Genomic DNA, 24,668 nt, shown 5'->3' with positions numbered 1-24,668 from the left:
TCTAACCTGCTCTGCTTTGCAGATCCGGACCCTGTGGCTCCAGTGACACCACAGCAGGCCACTCACAACAGAAGATAGATATATCATCTGTAATAAACAAGTACAAACCCAGCTATCTATTTATCTGGTTCTAACAGTTTTCTCATAAAAACAGTATGAAAATGATACTGTTTAGAAACAGGCTGTTCTGGGGAATAAAGTGCATACTGTTGTTTTTACTGTTTAATGCCTCCTGACTGGAACACTTATACACGATGGGGTTCCTCTCTAAATATGCGTGTGCTGTTGCACAGGCTTCAATGCAGTGGTAAGCACTTACCTGAGCTTAGTCTTTTGCTTGTGTTTACATTCTTATCTACAATCTACCTCATCCCTGGATCTCAGAGCACTCTGAAAGGATATTTATGAGATTAAGCACTAAAAAGTCACAAAAAGCCAGAGGGAAGGCTGACTATGCCAGTTGAATATAACTCCTTCATACAAAAGCATTAGAGTATGGTCTTTCATCATATGTTCATTCCCATTGGAGCAGTTTCATTCAGTGCCCAGACTAGGCTGTGCACTGGAAAAAAGCCACAACTGTGCTGTCCACAGGAATGCAAAAAACCCCCCACCAAAGCCTAAATCCAAAAAGAAACCACAAAATCAAAAATCCCAATCAAAGCATCAACCTGTAACAGGCATTTACCATGGAAATTTCCAGCCCAAATAAATAAATGGATCCTACAGACAGATGCATCAAGTAACTCTAGCACAGAGTTTGATGTGAATAGCCCCACTCATAATGTGTTCTCTAATGCTCTTCACAGCTATGCACCCAGTTTCTACTATTTAATTAGCTACAACCTACATGTGCCTGCATCATTTAAAAGCACACACACGCACATACACACTCTCTCTCTCTCATCCTGCTTTATAAAATGTAACTGGCAAATATCCAAATGTTTTACCAGACTGCTCCTGTATCATGCTACAGAGAACATCTATTCGCTGCCAATCTCCAGTGACTTTAAGACAATATGTATCAGTTTACTGCTCACTGCACTGTACTTTTCAATCTGCAGAGAAAACCCACTGCCTTTCTGAAAGATGTATTCAGACATCACAGCCTCCATCCACAACAAAGAGATGGAGGCCCAGCTCATTGCTTGGTCAAATCAACTTCAATAAGGCTATACTGACTTATAAAAAAAAAAAAAAAGAGATGGTTTGAATGCTTGCAAATCACCTTTCCAAGTCATGGCTAGGGAAAAGCATTCATTCTGAGAGTCCCCAGCCCTTCTTTGCCACGACAGACTCCTGCCCTCTACCATGGGCCTAGCAGCTGCAGAACTGGGATTTCCTCTATTAGATGACAAGCCACGCAGGGCAGGGGATGTTTCTCTCCCAAGCTCAAGAGACCCATCATCAAGCACAGCCTCTGGGCACTACCACAATGTATGCCATCCTATAGCAGTGAAACATCAGCATTAAGTAGGTGACCCAAACAACTCAGCCACTGCACTGCACAGTGTCACACTGTGCACTCGTAGTGATTAGCAGTCTCTTCTCCAGAAGGGCTGTCTGAAGTGAAATAGGACTCATCATAAATGCATTAATTGGCAAGACTTCAGTTCACCAAGTCTGTGATTATTAGGTCAAATCTGCTCTGGGGGAAGACCTTTCATACGAGGTAAATTGCGGGGCTGAGCCCAGAGAGTCCAGCACGCAGAGGAAGTTGAGAGAAAGCAGCCTTCCTCCTCCTGGTACAGGCCTGGGTGTCCCCTCCAGTACAACGTTGCTTCAGGAATACAGCGTCATCATCATCATCCACTGGAAATTAATGGAGAAAGTTGGTTGAACTCATCCATCCCTGTGAGAGCTCTGCAATATTCACAATTGAACTGGACTATGGGGCGTTGGACATTCTGTCTCCAGAAGGAGCAGAAGCCATAACAAAGGAGAAGACTTAGAAGCCTGAAGCTCCTTGGCTTCAGTAACCTACTCTGGCAGTGATCAGGTAAAGATACCTTTTTTAATGCTACAGAACAAAACATGCAGTGCCACTTGCAAAGAGGGAACCTGCATTTGACAGTCAGGGAATGGGCTTTACCTCGGATTCCCGGAGATATATGCCTTTGCCATCTTGTGTTAAGTTGCGAAAGGCCTCTGCGAAAGTAAAGGAGCAGCATTAACTTGATAGCCATGAGAGCAACACCAGCCAAGACATTCTGTCTCAGGTAAAACCTCAATGGGAGAGTTTGTAGGCTATTCACAAGTGCATGTGAGCTTCTCTGTTCTGTCACTGGAAGATCCCTGAGGGCCGGAACACAGGGAGCAGCTGAACAAAGTCAGGCATGTTACTGCCTGTCCATCCAGCTGTGACACCTTGAAATGTAGGTCATCCCAGCCTCACCCACCACAGTTTAGAGACACGTGTGAAGCATCTACATGACAAGCTCACAGACTGAGTTATCAGCAGTCCCACCAAATGTATATTCCAAGGCTCTCCTCTTCCTGGAAAATGAACAGTCTCTACCTGGACTTTACCTACCTCTTCCTACAGAAGTGCAAACCTGCAGGGACCTAAATCACTTTGATATGTACAGCCTGGATGTCTGTAGAAAAGTGACTGGTAGAAAGGTAGAGTGCTTGATTTCTTCTATATCTGTCCCTTGCTTTACAATTGATTACTCTTGGTCTATTCAGAAACCCAATCCTAGTTTTGACCTTGCCACTGCCAGCTGGAGCAGCATCAGAAGGGCCAGACAGAGCTTGGCTGGGCAGCCCAGCTTGCCCGGCCAGCCACGTAACGCCAGCCTCACCTCCCATGATCTCCACTCGAAGCATGAAGCACACAAAGCTCTCAAAGCTGATCTGTAAGTCAGGGTCACCATATCTGATTGCCATCAAATTACAGACTTCATTGCTGAGCGAAATGCCTTCATAAAAGGAGAGGGGAAGAAAAAACAAACAAACAAACAAACAGATTGAGATGGCATCTTCCAGCTGTACACAGTTGCATGTGCTATGGGTGTCCACGCAGCTGTGAGCATGCACAACCAAGTGGCCTTCAGCCGTTCTCCAACAGTTTGGTTTTTCAAACCTCCCCTAAGATAATCAAATATTAGGCAGACCAGACCACTATATGGAAAAATCTCCTCCAGACTTAAATGTGTTCAGATCTGACCCCCTATACTCAGTCCTGCCAGAGCTGGAATAAAATACACATGGACATCCTTTGCTTATGGGGTATGAGGATAATAATAGCAGCTGTGTTTAAGAGCAATACCCCACAAGAGGGTAGTAAAGGAGATGGAAAAAGAAAATCCAGAGGAAGCTCATACAGAAAGCATCAGTCCCAATGTCAGGCAGCATTTGCAAGGAATAAAAGCATTTTCTGTTCATGGCCTGGGATTTTAAGTTTGCTTTAGCAGAGGTCGGCCTGGGTTTCTCACTGTGCTTTCACTGACCAGATGAATTGGGTGAACACACACCAAAAAGAGGAGTGATATTTAAGCTGTTAACATGCAAAATAAGCTAAAAGACTGAGCACCAGCCCCCGCTCAAAGCCCAGTAACAGCAACAGAGCTTGGTCCAGTATTTGGACCTACATGTATTGTCTTCCATTTCTAAATCAAGCTTCAGGCAACCAGTTTTACCTCTGTGCAAGTCCCACACTTTAAGGTTCAGTCCCTGAGCTGTCGTCTTCAGCAGAGGCAGCAATTTACTATGAGCTAGATCTGGCCTCCTGCATGTATCCACACCCCCCACAGTCTTTTAAAATTAAATTAGCAACGAACAGGAAGGGATTTAAAAACTGGGTCTAAAATAGGCACTTCTGTTTCAGAGAACTATCAATATGAGACCACACTGGGGCAAAGATTAAGTAGCCCATCCCACAGCCAAATAATTTTCAGATGTGTTTACCCAGCTAAAGAGGGAAGCAGAGATGGCTAAGACCATGCAGCCTGTGATGTTTTCCACTCCCTCCTGGGCTTCACCTACAATTCCCAAGATGTTTCCCAGCCCTGAGCTTTACGACAAAGAGGATGAGACTTGTCAAGATCTGCTGTGGGCTCACCTGTCTCCTGTACAGCTGCATGCAGTTCCACAAGGCCAAGCTTTCCTGATCCACTAGTGTCTCTTTTCTGGAAAACTTCCTGGGGGGTGAGGGAGATAAAATATTTAAACAACAAAAAAAAAAAAACACCAAAACCCAACAGATGACACCAAAGGGATTGTGAGCAGGGAGATATTGCAAGGGGACACAGAATTTATTTTTATACCGAATAGAAAAGCAGCCTTTTCCACAGGACTCTGAATTCCTGGATACTCAGTGTGCCAGAGGCGTTCAGCTTCATGGGTGAATTAAGGTCAGAAGATCTCAATTAAATGTCAGAGAGCACCCATTACATAAAACAAAACAAACAAACCCCTAACAAACTACTAGCCACTCCAAACAACAAACTAACATAGCCACTCCAGCATTCAAACAATTGTAATAGGAGAATAATGATTTCTTAGACCACAGGCCTATCTATAGGCTTGATCCTCCTCCCACTAAAGTCAATGGGAATCTGGCTGCTGATTTCAGAGGCAGCAGGAATCAACTCTTTCCCAAACCACAACTCTTTCCCAAACCAATTCCATTCTGTCACAGCTGAACTGTTGTTATGGAGGGTGAGAAGTTCAATAAGAAAGTCCATGTCCTGGTGGTAAAGAAATCACAGTAACACCCAGTCTGCCCGAAGAAATAATGCTCCAGTGAAGTACTGTATGAGTCAGAAGTATCACTCATGCCAAGGATACATCCAGGAGTGCCAAGATACCCTGGCAGGCATCCAGACTGAAACTCAGGCGAAAACTCTGGAAGTCTGGAGAGAGAAGGAAAAAAAATATTGTTTTCAGGAGTCATTGAACATCTCTCAGAAAAATGAAGTCTCAAAATTTCCCCTCACTTAAGAGGGCTCAGGCCTCAAAGCCTTTGTGAAACTTTATACCCACTTGAGAAGACGTATCATTTATGATGATAAAAATATGAGGCAACAGGATGGATTCTACTAGTCTCAGAAAATCCAATATGAGCTCCCTGCAGGCATGTAATATGGAATGAAATATGGTGCACTATCTCAAGCTATTAGAGAAAATGGAAGGAAAAGGACATCCAAAGCTGTAATCCCAAACAGAATTTACTGCATGACCTTGAGCAAAGTCACTTGACCTGAAGAGCTTTGGGGAGCAGCACTGCAGATTAATTGAAACCCTTGTGCTAAGCATCTCTCTCGCGCTCTTTCACAGACACACTGCTAGGTCTGTTAATATAATTAAAAATACAGGCATCACTGAAAACATGATCCTGCATCAAAGCACTGATGAACCATTCCTGGTTCATACATAAGTTACATGAAGAGTAGCAGAAATAGACTCTAATCTCACTGCAAATCATGATTATAGATTGTCTGTAGACTTCCACTGAGCAAGGGACAGAATCATAACTCACCAATCCCTTCTCTGCAGAAAGTGAAGATGTTTTAATCTTGTAATAGCCCTGTTTAGTAAATATGAATCAAGTATTGTAAAATTTTTAAATGTCTGTCTTAAAATTGATCACTTATAAAAAATTAAAACTGTTCAACATAGTCTTCCCACAGATAAGACAGGGCCTGCTGGGTCAGTTTGCAAAGACAGAAGAGCTATCCTGGTCCATTTTTGTAGAAAAGGGAACAATGTCAAATACAGCCTAACTGGAAAAAGCATCACATCAGCCCTTTGTTCATTGTCTTTGTTGCCTATAATTGCTGGATAGTGTATTTTCTGTGTTGCCCATCAGTTGTTACCAGTGAAGAAACTGGGAAGGAAAACTGGGAATAATCATTGTATCTGTAACTTCATTATCATTGTTCAGATAAAAGAGCCACTGCAATACCTTGTTGCTGTCCAGGTAGCATTATTTATAACTAGGGACCAATTATAAGCTTGTGGAGTGCTCCGGGCTGCCACTGGCAGAGTGGATGTCACAATCCTCACGAAAGAGACAACCTCTGGGCTCGCCTGCTTCTTACAAGCGTAATTACACAGGCTACCCGCACCTCCATTCTGTTTCCCAAACACAAACAGTGCAAGGAACAGCCTTATGCATGCATAGCAGGGAAGAGTAAATAGGAATAGCAGGCAAGAACCAGGCACATCAAGGTAAAGACAAGACCCCTTCCACCACATAACTGCCTACAGATGAGGCTGACTTTTTACACCTTCCAGCAGTGGCACTGCTGAGGCTGTGGCGGTGGCACAGGCATACAGCTTCTCAAGGCTGAGGTCAAGCTGGGTTTGGAGGTCAAATCCAGAGTCTGCATCCACACACAGTATCTACGCTTGCTCTTCCCCCTCATTGTTTCAATTGGTGAAATTAAAAATAATCCAAATTCACTAATAATCCAAAGTCATAAGGCATCCCATATAACATTTCAAAGGGAGAGATACCAGTTAAAAGACTCTCAATTTCTGGCTGTAATCCTTCTCTAGAGATGGGATACTGTTTTATCCTAATTGGCTGATCTGGGTCTTTTAGGGAGACCGTGATTGGTTTGATATTTAATTTTTCCACTGCTTCACTTCTAAAATTTCTACCATGTTGATTCACACCCCAGCAAATTCTTTCTCTCTGGAAATCTAACATGGCATCAGAAGAGTCAGTTCAGTCAGATTCAAGTCAGTTTCTCTTCCCAGAAATCAAGAAACAAATACAGGAGCTTAGGCTTTTCTCTAGGAGGGTTTATTTTACAGAAACCTTATTTCTTAGCACTTACTTCTCCAAGATATATTATTCAGGATCCTCTGAAGCTGAACAGCATTTATTTCAGGATTCTGTGATATGGAAGAGAATTTTTAATTTTTAAAATTATTTTTTTTAAGTCTTAAATCACTTTTCTCCCTCTTTTGTTTTCCCAGCATGTCCCATCTTCATTCTCTGCTTTCCTGGCCCCACTCCAGTCACTGTGAAAATCAATAGAAAAGACTCCCTTTGAATATGACAAGATTCTCAGCCTGCAAGAGCTGCAGTCTGCTCTGAGCTAAGTTCTCAGGGCTCCATACAGATCAATGCTGTACTGCAGATTTACACTGAGTGAGGATCCAGACTGTTAACCTTTCAGCCCTAGCACCATCCCTCCCATCAAGCACACTGTCAAGAGACCTGCTTCAAGTATTTCCCTTTTATCATTTACAAACAAAACAAAAGAAACTTTGGAATACTCCCTCCCCAAACTTTTCAAAGCATTGACTTCCCCTCCTCCTTGTTATACTAAAGTTTACAGGTTTTTTTAGAAACTGGGACATTTTTTTGTTTGGAGATATTTTTTTTAAATGTCACTCTTCAAAAAATAAAAGCCTGTTTTCAGATCATTGAGGCATGCCAGGGTAATGCATTAAGAAGTGACAGTACTGCTCACTTCTGTGGGTACTTGGACCTCCTGACTGCAAAGGACAAGCACCTCACAATACATGGCAATTTCTACCACATATGAAAGCCATACCATTCTCCAAATCAGAATCTTAAACAAGTAAAAGCAAAGCAAAAAGTAAAAGCATTGCTTGTTTTTTGTAACAGCTTCCATCAAAATACTGCCATCAAAAGTGCAAATGTGTTTTTGTGAAATTGTGTTTGTCAAATACAGGGTATGCTGCTGAATAAACACAGCCACCTTTTCTGAAAGGTGGAACACTTGCATCCCTCACCATAGCTCACCATCACCTCGCTAAAAATAATCTTTCATAATAAGGATCACATTTCACAAGGAAAATGAGTGAAAAAAGGAGATGATGAGACAGTTGTTATCTACTTCACCTCTCAAAGCAAGTTAGCTTTCAGACAAAGGATACATGAAACAAGTGTCAATATTTCAGGGGCTGTTCTCCAATAGGCGACTTTCCCCAGTGAGTGTAAGAACACCCTAAAGGGTAGGATGGATCCACACAGCCCACCACTTTGTCCCCAGTAGAGGCAATAGGGATTACTTTTTAGTGAGAGCACATGAGAGGTCAGCTTTTGCAGTCCATTCTCCTGTTTCCCTGGCACCCACGCCTGCTGGAAAAGGGATCTTAGAGGACACCTCCCTGTCTAGTCCTTTAGTACCTGTTTATGGACCCGCTGCCCATCAGTTTGCTAACACCTTTTGAGCCTGTTGATACCATCACACCCACAATGTCCTGTGTCACTAAGTTCCAGGCATTCACATCCTGTTGTGCAGAGAAATAAGCCTAGCTCAATGCTACCGTATTTGCTAAGTCAAATCTGCTGCACGGAATCAGCGCTGTACACACAGCCCAGCCTCCTGAGGCCCCTCTCTGTTCCCTGCACTTTGCTGTCCAGACCTCCCTTGAATATCCACATGCTTTTGCTTTCACAGAGCCACATAGTAGCTCTGGAGGAGTTTACTCTGACACACTTATGGACACACTTACCTGTTTAAAATGCTTTGTGAAAAAATCCTCCCAAATCTTGCCTTCATACCTATCAACAATTTCCTTTAAGATATCAAAAGAAAAAAATCATTAACATAAGGAAGAAAAATATGACCACCCAAGTTACTAAAGATGCTTTCTCAAAACTGCATTCTTGTCCCCTGCCCTTCCAAACCTCTTCCCACCACTGCAATCAATGCCACATCACTAACACAGCCCACTTATGCTAAGACAGCTCCCCACCTCACAGAAATTCTATTTCTTGGAAAGAAATACTCAGATAAGACTCAACAGGGAGAAACATTTCCCCCCATCCAGCAAGCTGTGCAACAACAAAGGATGGAGCTTGCTCCGTGCCAAGAAGAGAGAGAAGGGTCTTGGTCCTTCTTTATACAGGAGAATAGAGGAGATGAAAGAACACCACCCCTGTTTATGTCAGGGGACCAGACTATGCTATAAACTCGCTGGCACAAACTGCAGATGTGCATGCACTGCCATTGAGCTCCATTATTTTGAAAATAACCTATATAGCACTGCTCAGGTCCCATGATGTCTTCAAAACTTTCAAGGCATGAAAGGAGTGGGGAGAATGGACCAGGAGTCTCCAAAAAGCCATGGACAGGAAAGACTGCAGAGCAAGTAAGATGGTGTCACTAAAAGAAGTTTGCAAAAAGGCAAAAAAGGCGTCTATAAAATTGCCCACCCCCCACACTTGACTGCATCTGTCTGCATGGTCCAAGGGACTCTGCCTGCGTTAGAGTCCTTTCTTTAGGACTTTCAAAAGTGCCACAACACAAGCACTCACATTCTCACTCAGCCTCTCTGTTAGGGCAGAGCACCAGGAAAAACCCAACATGCAGAGCTGAAGACTGAACCACAGACCTCCCACTTCCCTTATACTCACTCACCTTAGAAAGGGTGAAACTGGTGTTCCCACCCATTTCCCTAGAGGTGCAAAAAAGTCAGACACATTAAGGAGATATCCCAGAGTTGTGTGTTTGTCTATCACAGGTGGCATCCCCCATCCCCAGATGGGGCCCCAATCCGCTGTTGCAGCATATGTTTTTTCCCTAGTGTAACAGCCGCAGTAAGGGAAGCCCTCACATCCATATGGCTCCCCAAGGGCTGCTGGCATCTGAAGTCTCCAAAGCATCATTTCTGCACAAGCAACCACCCTAGCATTGCCAGCAGGGCCTCCTGGCAAACCAATGGTGCATCAAAAACTTGTCCTTCTCTACAGTCTCAAACATGAGCATGCTGCAAGAATCCTTTGTGTGGGCCTAGCTCAACACTTCTTGAAAGGGTAAGGCCAAAAGCAGTGCTTCAGCCACTGAGAATCCTAAGGCGAGAGAAACCCACAGCCACCCTCTCCAGAACAGATTGTGCTGCCTTTTGCAGACTGAAGTCTTTATGCTGCCCCCATTAGACTAGAAATACCAGATCATCCCACCATCCCAGAGAATTAGGTGCTGGCAGAGGGGTAGCAGCATCTTACTGAAGCACATGTTTCCTGGAGAAGACACGCAGGATGAATTCAGACTCCTTCTGAGGCTCCAGGGTGGATGGGACAATCACATAGACACCAGGCTCCAGGTGGAAGTCATGAGTCACTTCCCGCTCATCGAGGAAAACCTGGTGCTTGTTCACAGGCTGATGTTGGGTGAAGAAAGATGGGGGCAACTTTCTGTTGCTTTCCTGGTACTGTTAAGGGACAAAACAGAAAAGTGTTCTGCACCAGCTAAACAAATGGACAAAAGGCCTGAGAGGAATTCACAGGCATGGCATAGACATCCTACCTTCACAGCTCAGATTTCTTTACAGCACAAGCAGATAACAGGGCCCAAAGGACTCAGTCTCCTCCCAGCACATGGTGGTTCTCACTGTGTACCACCCCTGCCCAATACTAATATGACAAAGAACAGGGCTTCTTGCAACTTTGTCAACAATAAGGAAGGAACAGCAATAAAGACTAGGGAGAAGTGTCTCCTGTCAAAGTGGCTACTGCAAGAGTCATTTCCATACTGGCAGAAATGATTGCAGGCAGCAACTGCTCTAGACACTGCTCTTCACTAGACAGAACACTCCTCCTATCCCATAGGTATCATGCACTTTATCCCCAGCTTGTCCTTTGCACTAGGGATCTGGTAGCAGAGGATTTTTCGGAGCGCCTGTGATCTGAGTGTGCTGCAAGAGCAACCTAATCCCTAGCCCTGACTCCACACATATGTCCTTGATCTGCCTGGCACTCTTGGCTCTTACAAATGTTTTGCTCTGCAGACACTTTTCTGCAATAGTAGAATGGATAAAGTGTTGATCCAGGCAACACTGAAATGATTTTTAATGCCACTGAGTGCCTAGGACACAAGCCAAATAAATAATCCTGCTAGCTAAAACCACTGTCACCTTCTGATCTTGGCTGTTCCTCAAAACATTTAGCCATGTTACTCCACAGCTTCATAGTGGAGATGCTATTCCTCTTCCTTTGCCAGTATTTTTCTTACTAATAGAGCAATCTTTCTTCTGAAGAGTTCAGGGTTACTCCTCCTCACGCCCCTTATGTTAAATTCAAAGTTTTTATGTTCCAGTCAATACTTTGTTGACCGTAGTTCCAATGCCTTAGATGCTCTTGGCTTGCCATCTCTCTGTATTGATCTTGGCAACCACTACAAACCTGAAATTAAAGTTCTGGCTGCCACTGTTCCCTCTGGGGTGCAGCACAGCAGTGTGCTAGGGCCACGCTCATACCCGCCTCTGCCAGGAAATTTAATTCACTTGTAACCCTGATAGAGCCCAAAATATTTAAGTCAGGAAAGAGTGGCATCTTACCTCGTGGTTACCATGCTAGAAATACAGTAACTGGGAACACAATTGTGCTGCCCTGACCATACATCCAAACTACTTCTTTAGCAGCCCAAATTCAAAGGGACTTTTGTTTAAGAGGTGTTCTGAGTATTAACAGCGTGGAAGATATGCCCTTTCCAGATAAAAGGAGCTAAGCCTTCCCTGTTTTAAATAGCCCTCTGAGGCTGGGGCTGAAGCTGGGGCTTACATCAGGGTTTAACACTCGGGGCCCTTCCTTAGGTCTAAAAGGCTCCTGGCTAAAGAAAATGTTAGAAATACAGCTGGCCTGAGGAAGATGAAAGCACCTGTAGCATCAGCTCCAGAGCATGCCCAGGCAGAAAGGAACCTGAGCTCTGCAGGAGGCCCCTGACTTCCAGGGACACAGGCTCTCTTCCCACCTCATCCTAAGTCTGGGAAGCAGCAGAAAGGTAGCTCTGGATCCCCTGAGAGCTGCAGGGAGTCTAGCTTAGACACAGCCAAGAACTGGGGCACCATCTCACAACTGAAGCATGGACAAAGTGCTGATCAGGTAAACACTGATGCCACGTCTAACACCTCTGAAGACTCAGTGCAGAAGCTGAACAACTAACAACCCCTTTTAAGGCCACTGAGCCCTCCTGATAGGACTGCTTTTCAAAGAAAGAGTCAATGGATAGCTGTGCATTAAAACCACTTACTGTGGTGCCTCACTGATCTTTGTCAACGTACACTGTGACTAGCTATCAGCCAAGGAACAAAGGCAAACACAACTCCTTCAATGTTGTCATACCAGGTGCACCAGCCCAGATCTCCCAACAAACAGCCAGCAGCAGTGACAGGGGACTCACCTGTAGGTCCACCTGCAGGAAGAAAAGAAACAGAGCATCTGTCAGACAGGGACCTCTGAGTCTCACACAACATAGCCATGTCATTGCTGGGAAGCGGCTACATATGCCTAGCTGCAGTCTTTGCCTTCAAAAACCTCAGCCTCTTCACCTGAAAACCCTTCCTCACAGTAATTGCTCTGTAACTGTGCAAACTCACAGCAGCAACAAAAGCTGTAGCTGTGTTCGAGGGAGGACAGTGGTTCTGCAAGGCACTCTGATAAGCAGAGAATTAAGGGGAGGAAACTCTACTTCTTCTAGAGATATCCACTTATCCCTGGATACACAGGGAACTAGCAGTATTTAGACATGGGCAGCTGCCATATCATACTAAGACCACTTCTCAAGCACAGTTTTACTATGGATGGAAATAGCCCAAGGGCAACACTCCCCCTGCCCCAAAGTAAGGGGACTCCTGGCACCCTTTCCCAACTCTTGCACATACTTTCAGAGAGGGCAAAGTAAAGCCCATTGTGCTCTGAAGCAGGAGGCACTTCTCACTGCTCTACAGGCTAACACACGGCATGCCAGAGAGGCAGCAAGCGGGGCTCAGAGCCTGAGGAAGCCTAGCCCTGATGTGTGAGGAGACTGGGCACAGGCAAGAAGAAAAAAGCACAGATCACCCTGTGTGCAACAAAACTCTTGGTCTGCAAAGCTTTACAGTTTACAGGGGCTGGAATTTTTCCTATTTGGTGAAAGCAAGAAAGGCAAAGAAATTCTTTGCACCCTGTAGAGTGAAAATCCAATGAAGAGGTGAGGAGCTCGGTTCCGGTGTTTGCTGCTGTGTTTCTGCATCAGGGATATAACCACACTGCAGGAACCCTGGCTTTTCTTACCATCTTCAACGGGTAAAACATTCAGCCAGTACTGAGGGTTCATCCAAAAGGTGCCTAAGCAAAACAAGAAAAACATTTTGATGTCATTTCCGTCACAAAATTGGTTGCCAGCTTCCTACGTGATGCCTGATGTTGGACTGAATAGGTGACAAGTTTTCTGGACCTCCAGACACCACAGGAATTTGATCTTAGGGTGCAGTTTGCAAGTTTAGCAGTGCAACCACTATGTAAGACAGAAGGAAGGCCAAAGAGCAAGGAACATTCCTGCTCACCCGCAACTAAGAGCTTGTTTTGCTTATAAATGTATCACTGCCCCTCTATCACCTTCGGTGTATGGGCTAGCTGACTTCAGACCCCACCTGCTCTGCTTCCGGAAGGGCTGAGCCTCTGTATTTCCCACTCACTTTACCTAAAATAGCACTTCCTGGAAGTGCTGAGGATGCAAATTTTAATAGATAATTTTAATGCCCCAAAGAAGCTCAGTGCTGGCAATTGATCCTAGGATCCTGCAGCTCATTTCATGCCGTAACCATCCCAAAGCCTGTGTTTGCAAGTGATGCAACTTCTGTCATAGCAGAAGCTAGTCAAAGTCCTTCAGATGCTTATTTCTGAGCTTTGTGTGGAGGGTTAAGGAGGAAGAGCATGTTCTTGTTGCCAATTTTGTATTAACAGGTATAAGATGCTGGTAACTGAGTCGGAAGAACAATGTTACCCCAGAGTCATCCAAAAGAGCACCTCTCACCATGACAGAACCCCAGACTTCCTCCTGCTGTACTTCCTTTAACCCATCTCCCACTCTTCAGGGAGTACATCCACTTCTTCCCATCTTCCTGGCTCATCAGGTCTGGAGTTAATTTACAGATCACCAGATCTACAAAATGAATCTTAAAATCTCGCAGAGACATCCTGAGAAAAAAAGAGTGCCAAGAGACATTTTGTCAGCAGCTTAGTTTAGCCCATATGGCTTATAAAAAAAAAGGGAGCAGGGAACTTCAAAGCCGCACCATTCTGTGTTACATATGGTAATGCTCATATTTTATTAGGCAGTAAAGAAGAAAGCGTCTGCTCCAACAGCAGCATCTAGAAGTAGCAAATGCACGACTAAAATTTCAGCAAAGGATAGCAGCATAGCGATTAAAATAATATTGCCACCAAAGGGACGGCAGTGAAATGACACGGGCGACAATATTGCCACCCCGTGGCAGAAGCTATGTTTGTTCCCGGTTTCTCCACAAGGCAAGCAAGAACTTCCCAAAGCTGTCTTAAAATGAAAAAGCAGGACAAAAGCTCTTGAAAGCTGCCCATGCCTCCAGCAGCCCTTGGAGACCCGACAGCGTCCCCCTTCTCCCTCACTCCTGCCACTGAAGAACAGTGCACCTAATTCTGCGTCAGCACAGCTACAGCTTCTCACATCGTCAAGCAGGAGAGCAAGAAAGTAAGCACGAGCTGTTACAAAGCAGATCCCATATGCCTCGACCCAAATGGCAACGTGCTGCTTCATCTCCAGACGTAGCCCCAGAGCTACTGGCAGAGAGGATAGAAGTGAGACTGCGCTGTTACCAGAATTCTCCATCCTCCTTCTTTTTCCTCAGCAAAATCTTCTCCTTCGGGCTCAGCAGCTCCCATTTGTAAGAGCTGAGTGCAAAAACATCAGATGACTAGCCAAATGTGGCCTCAAATGCAAGGCAGAGTACAGAGCTTTCCACTATAAAAAGAGGCCAACACCCCATCTCCATATTTATCCCCCACTAAAACAGGCCTCCCTGTGCCTTCAGCCACGGGACGCTCTCCACAAGCAGTCTGGGTCCCATGAGATATAGCCAAACGGCTCCAGTTTCCTCCAGCAAAAGCCAGAAGTGCTCCATTTCCATCAGCCAGTCCATTCACTTGCACACGCAGCTTCCAAGTGCTTAAAATATAAAAATCTAGGCCTGTTTTGTTAGTTAATTTTCTGTCAAAGGAGATGTAATAGGAAGAGTGTTCGGCATAATGAATGAATGACTAGGACAGCACAAGAGGCAGCTGGGAGCCATTTAAAAGGCAGGCCTACAGTACGCTGCTCATTATGCTCTTCAACAGGAACAGCTGGTAGTTGTCATTAAGTGACAGGCGTGCATCAGAGAAGTTACTGCTCTGCAGACAAGGTGAAAGTCACTCACATTCCCAGCACTGCCCTGTGCTCTTGCTCTTCCCTCCTCCCTACCCCTGACCCTCAGCAAACAGGATCTGTGCAGGGAATGAAGCAAAGCTTGGAAGGAAGGAACACGCTCCGCTTCAAAGAGGACTAGGACACAAGTCTACAGTTTCCCATGGTCCAGAATACAAACCGCTGCCTTTCATGGATCCCAAACAAAAAAATCAGGCAGATGCAAATACAGGGTCCAATTGCCTCACTAGCTGCTTCCTCTGATCTCATACTCGGTTGTATTTCCCCAAGTGGCCAGGACAGAGGACTCCTTCACAGCCACCCAACTCCAACACTTTGCAGTCCATGGAGGACTTTGCATAGTCCCTCCCATGATAAAAGGCCATGTGCCCTGAAACAGGCCGTTTGTTTTGAGCCTCCTACACAGCTATGTCACTTTGCATGCCATCCAGCTCACAGCAACGTGGCCAGCATCTGATGTTCATATTATGTTTCTGCTGGTATTCCATGAATGGAAAAGCAGAACTGAGCTTGTTGAAGCTGCATGTGTGAAATGAGCCCAACTACGTGAGCACTATCTGCTGGAGAAATACAAGTCTATCGAGTCATTGCTTTGACGCCAGAGGGTCTGTACAAGCAACTAATCTTAATGCTGCTCTCAGCACTAATTCATGCCTGAAGATGGCAGCAGCTTTCCTCCAAGAAACCTTTCCTCCCAGCATCAGACCTTCCCGGTTTTAAACTCACCTGTCACTCCAGTCTCCTTTCCATTCAATTTTTCCCCATGGATTTCTCAGTCTCACTAGGTTTTCTGGTCCGTATTGACAGGTCACCTGCGGAAAAAAGTGACAATGTGCTTACCAAGGTCTCAGCAGTTCCCATCTGGTTTATACCACTGTACTATGCCAGATACTAACAAAGATTTTGTTTGTTCTCATAGATGCCAGCAAATATGATGATAAAAATCTATGAACGTGCAACTCTGAATGCCGTCACAAAGAGATTAAGATGCTTTATCCTACCTTCTACATCTGAAAACAGAAACCACAAACCTAATTTGGAGGTTTGACCGTAAATTCCTCTCCCTTTCCAACATCTGCTCATTTTGTGCTTATGTGGGGGCAGGACTGTGCTGTTCTGAAAGCTAAGTCCTACCCCAGCACCATGGGACAGCACAATGCAATCCATGGGGTGGCCACATAGATTAGTGCCTTCTGAACTGGGGTGCCATGGTGGGAGAAGAGGGAGCCAGGCCAACAAGGGGCTTTGTCTGCAGCATACAGCAGAATGGCTGACGTCACATCAGCTCCACATGCTTGGTCAATTCCTTACTCCTGCCTGGCTCTTCATGACATCAGTGGCATCACAACAGTGACAGACTTGTTGCTGATAAAGTCCATACCTAAAACCCTCCTACTGTGCATGGGAGACACAAGCATGCATCATTCAGATCATAGTATCTCTTCCAGCTTTCATAGCATCTCCTGCTAGAGGTACTGAACGTGCTTTCACCCACACCTATATCACATACCCAAAGCCCGACAAAGTCCTTTGTCATCCTTGTCAACCTCCTTTTGAAGCTGGACAAGATAATCATCCATCAATCCAGAATGAGAAAGCTCAAGCTTTCTCTCACTTTCTGGGACCTGTTATTTTACTGTCCATTACCTCTAGAAAAATGTCTTTAGGGGACTCCCAGCGATACTTCTGGAGAACAGTGGGGTCCACTTGCATTCTCTGCACAGGAGCCCAGCTCGGTTCCCTTACTTAGGCCCTGATTCACATTTCATCTGAAGTTTTTCATATTTTGGTCCCTGTATTCCATTATCTTTACTTCTCTACGTCTGCTCCTCTGACATCAGAGGAAGGCTTTTTACCCCCATGTAGGTTTCAGCACATCCTCCCAGCATCCCCAAAGGCCAGTCCTCTCATTCTTCACAGCTAAGATGCTCTCAGCAGAGCCCTATGAATCGTTCCCACCTTTAGAGATATACTGACCTATAACCATTGTCCTTTACATCAAGGTCATGAGACTAAAATGGACATACTTGAAGGTGAATCTCTGCAAAACATGCAGTCTCTTTTAGTCTCTTGGACAAAGAGAAGAGCACTGGGGGAGGAGACACCACAGTTGCCCTGCTTAAGGGTTGAACCTATGACTGCAATAAAAATTGCTGACATCCAAACAAATCTGGACCCTGGACATCAAGGCTAGTCTTACCTTTCTAATACCGGTTACTGTGTAGGCATGGCCAGCAACAAGCCCATTCTTCAGGACCTTTGTTGCCTGTACACAAGGAAGAGAAACCGAATGAAAATAAACTTTTTATTCTATCCTTACTTACACAGCAGACTCATACCACTATGGAGAATGGTTTGAACTGAAACAAAAATTTAAGTCTAAACTCCCAACAGCCATAGTTTGCAGTATGCTTGGAACTGAAAGGTTGATTGGGAAGGTCCCTTCCTAAATTGTGGATCTTCGGTTCCTAAATTGTGGATCTTTGGCTAGAGACCATCTCATTTTTAAAAGTCCAGGAGGTCAGGCTTTGATTTGCAGAATGGTAGGGTTTCCCAACAGCTAAAGTATTAGCATAAGGCTTAGATGCCAAGATTTGAATTCATGTTCCGAACTACACACCTCTCTCTTAGCTATAAGCTTATTCCATGAGTCTCTGTCACTGCATCATGTGCAAAAATGGAAAAAATATTTAACAAAAACAGGAAAATGCAGTAGGTCCTTATTTAATAGAGGTTCTTTGATGGATTAACCAGTTCCTAACATAACAACAGGGAGCTGAGAGCAGCAGGGAATCAATCCATGTGCAAAGTTTAACATTAAGAATGTGATTTCTACTAAGTCACATGTGGCAGTTTTGATACATTTTAAGCCACAATGACTAGCTGAGCAGAGGGTTTGCAAAGGCTTTTAGCTGTGAAGCCAATTGTTGTCACTCCAAGTCTCACCCCTAAATGTGTCTGACAGCCCATGAGAGATCTGCTGTAGGTTGCTCTTGTCAGGATACCCCACAGATCAGGAGGAGCTGCTGCAAGCTTTATCCTTATATTAACACCACCTGTAAAATCCACCAAGGCTTCTGAAACTTGCCCAATCTGCAGATCTTCATAGGAGCCGTACAGCCTAGCAAGAGACATCAATATATTCTTGGGGTTATAGTCACAGATGATAGGTTGAGAACAGCATACCAATGAAAACATACAACAAAGGTCTGCAAAAGCAAAAGGAAGGCTGTAACTCATGTTTAATCTTAGGGGAATCTTGGATATTTAGGAAAAGGGGATCATAGCAAATTGTCTCTACGATTGCCCATAGTCTGAAAGGGACTCTTCACTCGCTGTCATCTCCCACTGCACAGTAGTGAGAACATGCCCATCGCTACTTCTTTGATAACTGTGCCTTAACAAATGTCACCTCACTTCATCACCAGACGCCACGCTGTATCTAAGTTATAGTGCCTTGAGGGACGTGCTGTCTGGAGAGCTCAATCTCCAATCTGATTTTCTTTACCATTGCAGCACAACTTTCATCAGTCTTTTTGTTCTAATGTTAACATCAAATGAAAATAACTGAACTTTCCCACCTTTGTTGTGATCTTTCTCTCAATGTTAACTAGTTTTTTTCCCCTGCTCTGCAGAGATTATTTCAACCCAATATTAACAAAAATTATCAGATATGCCTTGTGCTTTCTTCTTAGCCCTGATAAACAACTCTAGATAAAACACCCTGTAAAGAAGCCAGTATTCTTACCATGCCACATGACTTACTAAATGCCTCAGTTCTGGGGGACCCAAGAGCAGGAACTTCTACCAAAACCAAAGTACAATGTTTCAGCAGACCCCCAAAATGAAACTCCTTGGAAGTTTCTCAGACTGGTAATACATCAAAGGAGGCATCAGAAAACATTTACCTTTGAAAATCCCTATCTGTGGCCTTCCACTCCTCTGTAGTATCTACATGAAGGCATCAGCCTAGCCAGTACAGCCCAAACAGTGATAACACTCAGAGGACGGTCTGTTTTCACACCTACTCCTAAACCCTTAAACTGAAAAGCCTGGATTGATAACAGTTACTGCAGTGGCAGCTTTTACTGCGTAATAATAGAAAGATGAGAACCATTTACTACACTCCAAATATGACAAGGCCTAGGAGATGCATTTATAAACAAGAACAAACTGTGTAGGCACCAACCAACATATTTTAGAGACACTATTTGCATAACTTGGAATGAGTCACTTACTTAGCATATGCCTTCTCCAGAAGGGCTCCCCAGAACACATTCTTATAGACTGAGGAAACAAAGACCAGCTCCCCCACCGTGTTCACTGGCAGGCGATCATCAACCACCACATCAACCCATTCACCAAAGTGCCAGAACTGTCAAGGGAAAGAAATGAGCTGTTTCCCTTGGAAGGGACCTCCCCTTGAAATAACAGGAAAGACAAGATAGCTTAGCTATGGGCACAGAGCAAGTTGCTTTGGGTCAGTAAGCTGCACTAACTCACCTACAGAACCAACTCCTCAGCCCCACCTTGCCAGAGGAGAAAACAAATCATGTATCAGGTGTAAAAGGATGAAGCAGGGAAAATTAGGCACAGATGGGCTTCTGGGGAAGGAGCTCCTAACTGCAGGGTAGTGGCATTACATCAAGAGCTGGGCAAAGGGGCAGCAGGTCGGAGCAGATGTGCTCAAGTCCTTCTGACCCTTGCTACTATAGAGGAAGAATTTTGCCTGGATTAAAATATAGGTAGGGCACAGCTGGAGAGAAGGACTAAGCAGAGGTATATCCTCAGAGTGGCTTGTCATTGATCCGCTGCCTGCACTGCTTTGTGGGAGGCAGGTGGGCTACTCTCCAGGCTGGGATACCCTCTGGCTACTTGCCCCTCGCCAAGGGGAACTGCACACAAATTATCTAAGGTTGTGACATAAAATGGAACAGGATTTCTGAAAACCTCCTGCATTCTGCGGGAGCAGAAGTACCCGGAAGTGGAAAATGCCAGCATATTTCCTCTCAAAGCTCTGGTTTTGTGGCACGACTGCAGCCAAGATGTCCTGGTGGAACGTCAGGGCTTCCAGGGCCGCCAGGAACCAGCAGTTCTCTGTGCCAAGACAAACGGACACATGCAGTTGGCTGAAAAGCACAAGTTGTCAGCCAAGTTCAGGAACACCACCAAGATCCTAGCAGAAGAGCTGTCATGCTGATGTCTTTACAATTATAACAAATCATACACAGAAAATGAGACGATCCAGATGTGTGTTTACTTAACCTAACCATGATTGGTTTATAATTGTACTGTCATGATCTTTGCATTTGGATACTGTTTGGTTAAGTAAGAAATTTAGCAAGAAATAGCTCTCAATGGAAACTTTCTTGGTTTTAACTGACATTGTGTGGGTTTTTTGTTCTCTGTAAAGGCATACTATAAAAAAAAAAAACCAAACTTTTCCCTTTTTCTTTGAAAACATTAATTTTTTCAGAAAATAAAAATAATTTCTAATGGCTCTCACATGTAAGACTGTATTTATCAGACTTCCTGTTCAGGGGCTTAAAACACTTAAAAATTAATGTAGTCCAGCTCCTACCTGTTTTGCAGATGACTATGTCCTTTTACTTTAGGTAACATGGGCATAAAAATCATTTTTCTAACTGCAAAGCTGAGAAGAGAACACACACACTAAACCTGACATACAAAGATAGCAAAAGTCTCAGATTTTGCTGCTTCTGTGGTCTCTGTTCAATCATCAAACAGCAACATTACAGAGGATTAAGAGCACAGGATCACTTCCTATTGCAGTATTAGCACGCACAGAAGCAACACAGAGTGGCAATTTCAGCTTGTGGAGACACCTCTCACCCCCTCACATCCCACCTTGAAGCTTGCCAGGATTTTTACTGAGCTTCTCCCATCTTAATGATTGCTTCATCCACTCCATGCCAAGTGAAGAGATAAGGATATGCACACCTTCTATTTCTATGTCAAGTTTTATACAGTCAAAAATTACATGAAAAATGTCACCTTGTGTAAGAACACTTAAGATATTTTTACAAACGAGCTTCCTCACCCACCAATCCTTGGCAGAGATCAAGTTGCTTTCTGTTTGCAGCATAAAATACTGGACTTCTGTGCAAAGCCTAGGAAGCACACAACCAAAAAAAAAAAAAAAAAAAAAGGAGGAAAAGAGTCAAGTCAGTAGTAATATGAGCTGGTTTAGCTTGAAGTCAAGGACTTTCTGTGTGCAGAGCTGAAATTTTCTAAGATGGGAAATCCAGTGAGTTCCTAGTCTAGGGTGTAAAACCCTCATGGATATTGACACAAAACACTCCTTCTGCCTGTTCAAAGCTTTCAAAATACTTAGGGTCCCTTTTGTTCCAGCAGACATTGTTTGCTTTGTGTATAACTCTAACGTTATGTGCTCTGACTAACCTGACACAAGCCTGGGCAAGCATTTGTGCTTGGTCTACACTGAATTTTGTCTCTAATTTAAGCCACTGGTGCTGAGATACATTATCATCGGTCTCCACAAACACCTTGCTTGGAAGACAACCCTTCAGACCTGCCAGCCCTGCTCCTCCACAATTACCAACAAATTTCTGCTAAAAGAAACTAAAATGGCATAGCATAACTGTTCAAACTTTCAGCTAACCTAGCTGACATCTCCACAATTTGACTGACAATCAAGCTACAGACTAACCAATGGCTGCTACAGAAGTTCCTGTTACTGTGACAAGAGTGGGTCTGTGAATAATTGTTGAGAAAGAAATAATGTTGATATTTTTTTCTTCTCACAGCTGCCTCTGGGGTTAAATTAATAACCTAAGTGTCAAACTTATGTTTCACTTGAATGACCCACAAATTGCTCAAGCTAGTTTTCACACTGTTGGTTTCCCCTTCAGGCAGTAGCAGAGAAACAGCAAACCCTCAGAAGACACTTAGAGTAATTAGACACCAACCCCTATCCTCGGTGAATTTGGGTGTTGAGTTTGCAGGCCATCAGTCATAGATGCAGCAAGCTACAAGCCTGCAGGCTGAACAGCAGAATCTCAGCATTTCATCTGCAGTACAGGGACTGAAGGATGCACAGCATCCATCCGCAGAGAGCCTTTGCTGGGCTAAGTTTGGTATTCAGAGCAAATGCCAGCCTTCTTCACGAGGCAGTTTTAGAGCAGCAGAACAGTGGACTGAGAGACACAGGAGGTGTCAAGTCCATTTCAGTATCTCTGGGGTGGAGGGACACCTGAAGGGCTTTGTAGAGGCCAGGACTCATGTTAACCTTTCCCTCCCAAATACCTCTATGCTGATACAGCTGCCTCAGCTGCAGTGCCCAGCACAACCCAGCTCAGGTCCCTGAGGACTCCACTCTTTCTCTGCCTGCAGATCCTGACTTAATACAAACTGTCTGTGAGACCAAATTACATATGAAACTCTGAGAACCAGGTCTGCTGTTCCCAAGGTCTCCTGCTTGCTTTGCAAATGTACTCCTAATTTCCTGGTAATTTTCATGAGTTTTGCAGAAACTCAGCCCTTCTACGAAATTAGTTAACTCTGACAAAATGTGACAGCTAGAAATTAACTTAGCTAGGAGATATCTGCTATTACCTGGCAGAACTGCCTTACAGACACAGTAACGTAAGGAGTCAGTGTTACTGAAATTTTTGGTTAATTCTATACATTGCTTTTAGGAAGATCTAACTGTCTGTATGTTTCTCAGCGGCTCAGTAAGAACAGAACTGCCATTGCTAGTAACAGGCCTTATCTAACTGTGCCAGGCTCCTGGCCTGGCCTCCTAGGCTTGCTATCTATCCATTTGTTATGAGAACTTGCTCTGTGACCAGCCCTTACAACCTGGTCTCTCGTGATGTTCAGTTCAAGCATGGGATACCAGCAAAGGCCTTGGAAATATGGGCACAAGCAGAAAACAGAGGCCCCAGAACTACAAACAACTCACTGATAGCCAGTTACTGGTCCTGATCGAAGCTCAGCCTTGAGAGCTGGGAAAAGACTGCTCCAAGTACAATAGACTAAACAGTTAAGCAGAAAAAAAAGCAGCCCAGCAAGAAGATAAGGCACCTGCCACTGCCTGTGAAAGTAGCAGCCTCCAGCATCACAATGGTTTGTTGTCCATGGGAGAGAGGTCAAAGGCTAAGAACTGTCTAGAAAGTCATCAATCTAAAAGGTCAAGATCTTGATTTTTGGGGAGCAGGATCATTGGCATGAAAACTGTCATCGTGAAAAGATGGTGGGATCACTGGAGATGTGAGCTCCAAGGACACACACTCCCCCTGCTCCCTCCGTCTGCTCTCCCTACCTGCTCCAAGCATTACTGGATATAAACTGAATAAGGCCAATTATGATTTTGGGCAACAAATGCTTTAAAGGCAATTATGAAGCTCCATGTACTCCAGCTTCCAAAATGATAGCTTTGTGTCATTTTGGTATAATCTCTGGAGGCATTAAAGCACACCTAAATCAAAGTCTAAAAGCAGTCTGCTAAATGCTAAATCTATTTGCTGGCTATCAGCTGAAATTACCCTACTACACTAGAGTATTCACTGCAAATCACTTACATGTGGCCTCTTCCACTGTAAATTTTGGGGTAGCTTCTTTAGCAGTGCTCCTGTTCCAATAGAACTTATGTGAGCAGGGAAGGTGTCATCTGTGAACAGGCATTTGTTCTTCAAGCAGGTCTCCAGCAGAGTCTGGTAGTTCTGCTGAATGGGTGGGGTGTGTTTTTGAAAGATACTCCTGCCTAAAGGCACAGGTGACTTCTTTTTTTTCAAGCAAAGCAGAAAAGGCATGGCAATGTCCACAGCAATACCAGGATAATTTTTCCCACAGAGGATTCTGCAGGGATCTCACCCTGCACAGTCCTGCTGGAAACTCCTGGTTTCTTGGGATGAGGCACACCTTCTCCAGAAGAATTCCTGATGATTAAAACAAGTATAAAAAGTCAATTTAATCATGGCTTTTAGAATTTCCTTCTTAGCTGGGGGGAGGGGGGGTAGGAGGGGTGGCACTCCCAGGAGGAGTGGGGACCCACCCAAATCTAAACCAGCACCTATCACTGTGTTTTCAAGGCTTTACATTTGCTGTAGAGCTGAGTGCAATCAAAATGAGTGACCCCACTGATTTTTACTGGGGCTTTGAAACCATACACATGGCTATTTTCAGTCTCTCTCTGGACTATTTTAGGCTCTCCAGGATATTTTTATAACTTGCTGCAATATGAACGACAGCCTTTATTCAATCACATTCTGGCATGTGGTTATTTCCACCACTCCCTTCCCCCCCACCCCCAACCCCCCCTCAAAAAAAAAGGCAAGAGAAACCAAAGACTAACAGAAAAATGGAATACATTAGATGTTACAAAGTTATTACTCACAATCCTCCCAATAGTTTTTTGCCATTTTTTCCTCATTTTGGAGAATGATACAATCTTCCCCAAGAGATCACATTCCATCTTGCTGATTACCACAGATTCACACATGAAATCGCATGCTGAGGTATTTTTTCTTGTGACAT

At 44.3% G+C, this 24,668-nt stretch overlaps 1 protein-coding gene across 1 annotated transcript; it reads right to left on the bottom strand.

The window, feature by feature from the left end:
• Positions 1-2,435: 2,435 nt before the first annotated feature.
• Positions 2,436-24,064, bottom strand: CAPN14 (calpain 14). The gene is made up of 18 exons (XM_055726174.1): positions 23,714-24,064; positions 21,211-21,280; positions 20,128-20,246; positions 19,388-19,524; positions 18,096-18,270; positions 17,350-17,415; positions 15,876-15,961; positions 14,543-14,617; positions 13,725-13,888; positions 12,865-13,036; positions 9,938-10,147; positions 9,351-9,387; positions 8,443-8,505; positions 6,789-6,846; positions 4,792-4,856; positions 4,269-4,337; positions 4,064-4,142; positions 2,436-2,921 (listed from the first exon to the last, which is right to left on the bottom strand). The coding sequence occupies exons 1-18, from the start codon at positions 23,942-23,944 to the stop codon at positions 2,566-2,568; spliced, it is 2,232 nt and encodes a 743-aa protein (XP_055582149.1). The 5' UTR covers positions 23,945-24,064; the 3' UTR covers positions 2,436-2,565.
• Positions 24,065-24,668: the final 604 nt, after the last annotated feature.

Source organism: Falco cherrug, chromosome 13 (assembly GCF_023634085.1).
Source record: "Falco cherrug isolate bFalChe1 chromosome 13, bFalChe1.pri, whole genome shotgun sequence".
In the NCBI taxonomy this organism is placed as follows: domain Eukaryota; kingdom Metazoa; phylum Chordata; class Aves; order Falconiformes; family Falconidae; genus Falco; species Falco cherrug.
Note: the sequence above shows the minus strand (reverse complement) of the source record. Positions and strands in the feature narration are given on the sequence as shown.

What these genes read in the sequence shown, in the direction of transcription:
- CAPN14 (XM_055726174.1), bottom strand. Translation starts at nt 23,944, where the DNA reads ATGCCTTTTCTGCTTTGCTTGAAAAAAAAGAAGTCACCTGTGCCTTTA. An exon ending in TCACTCTACAGGGTGCAAAG is followed by an intron (nt 10,148 to 12,864) that starts AATTTCTTTGCC and finishes TTTTGTCCCTTA; the next exon opens with ACAGTACCAGGAAAGCAACA. An exon ending in CCAGTTTCACCCTTTCTAAG is followed by an intron (nt 8,506 to 9,350) that starts GTGAGTGAGTAT and finishes GATATCTTAAAG; the next exon opens with GAAATTGTTGATAGGTATGA.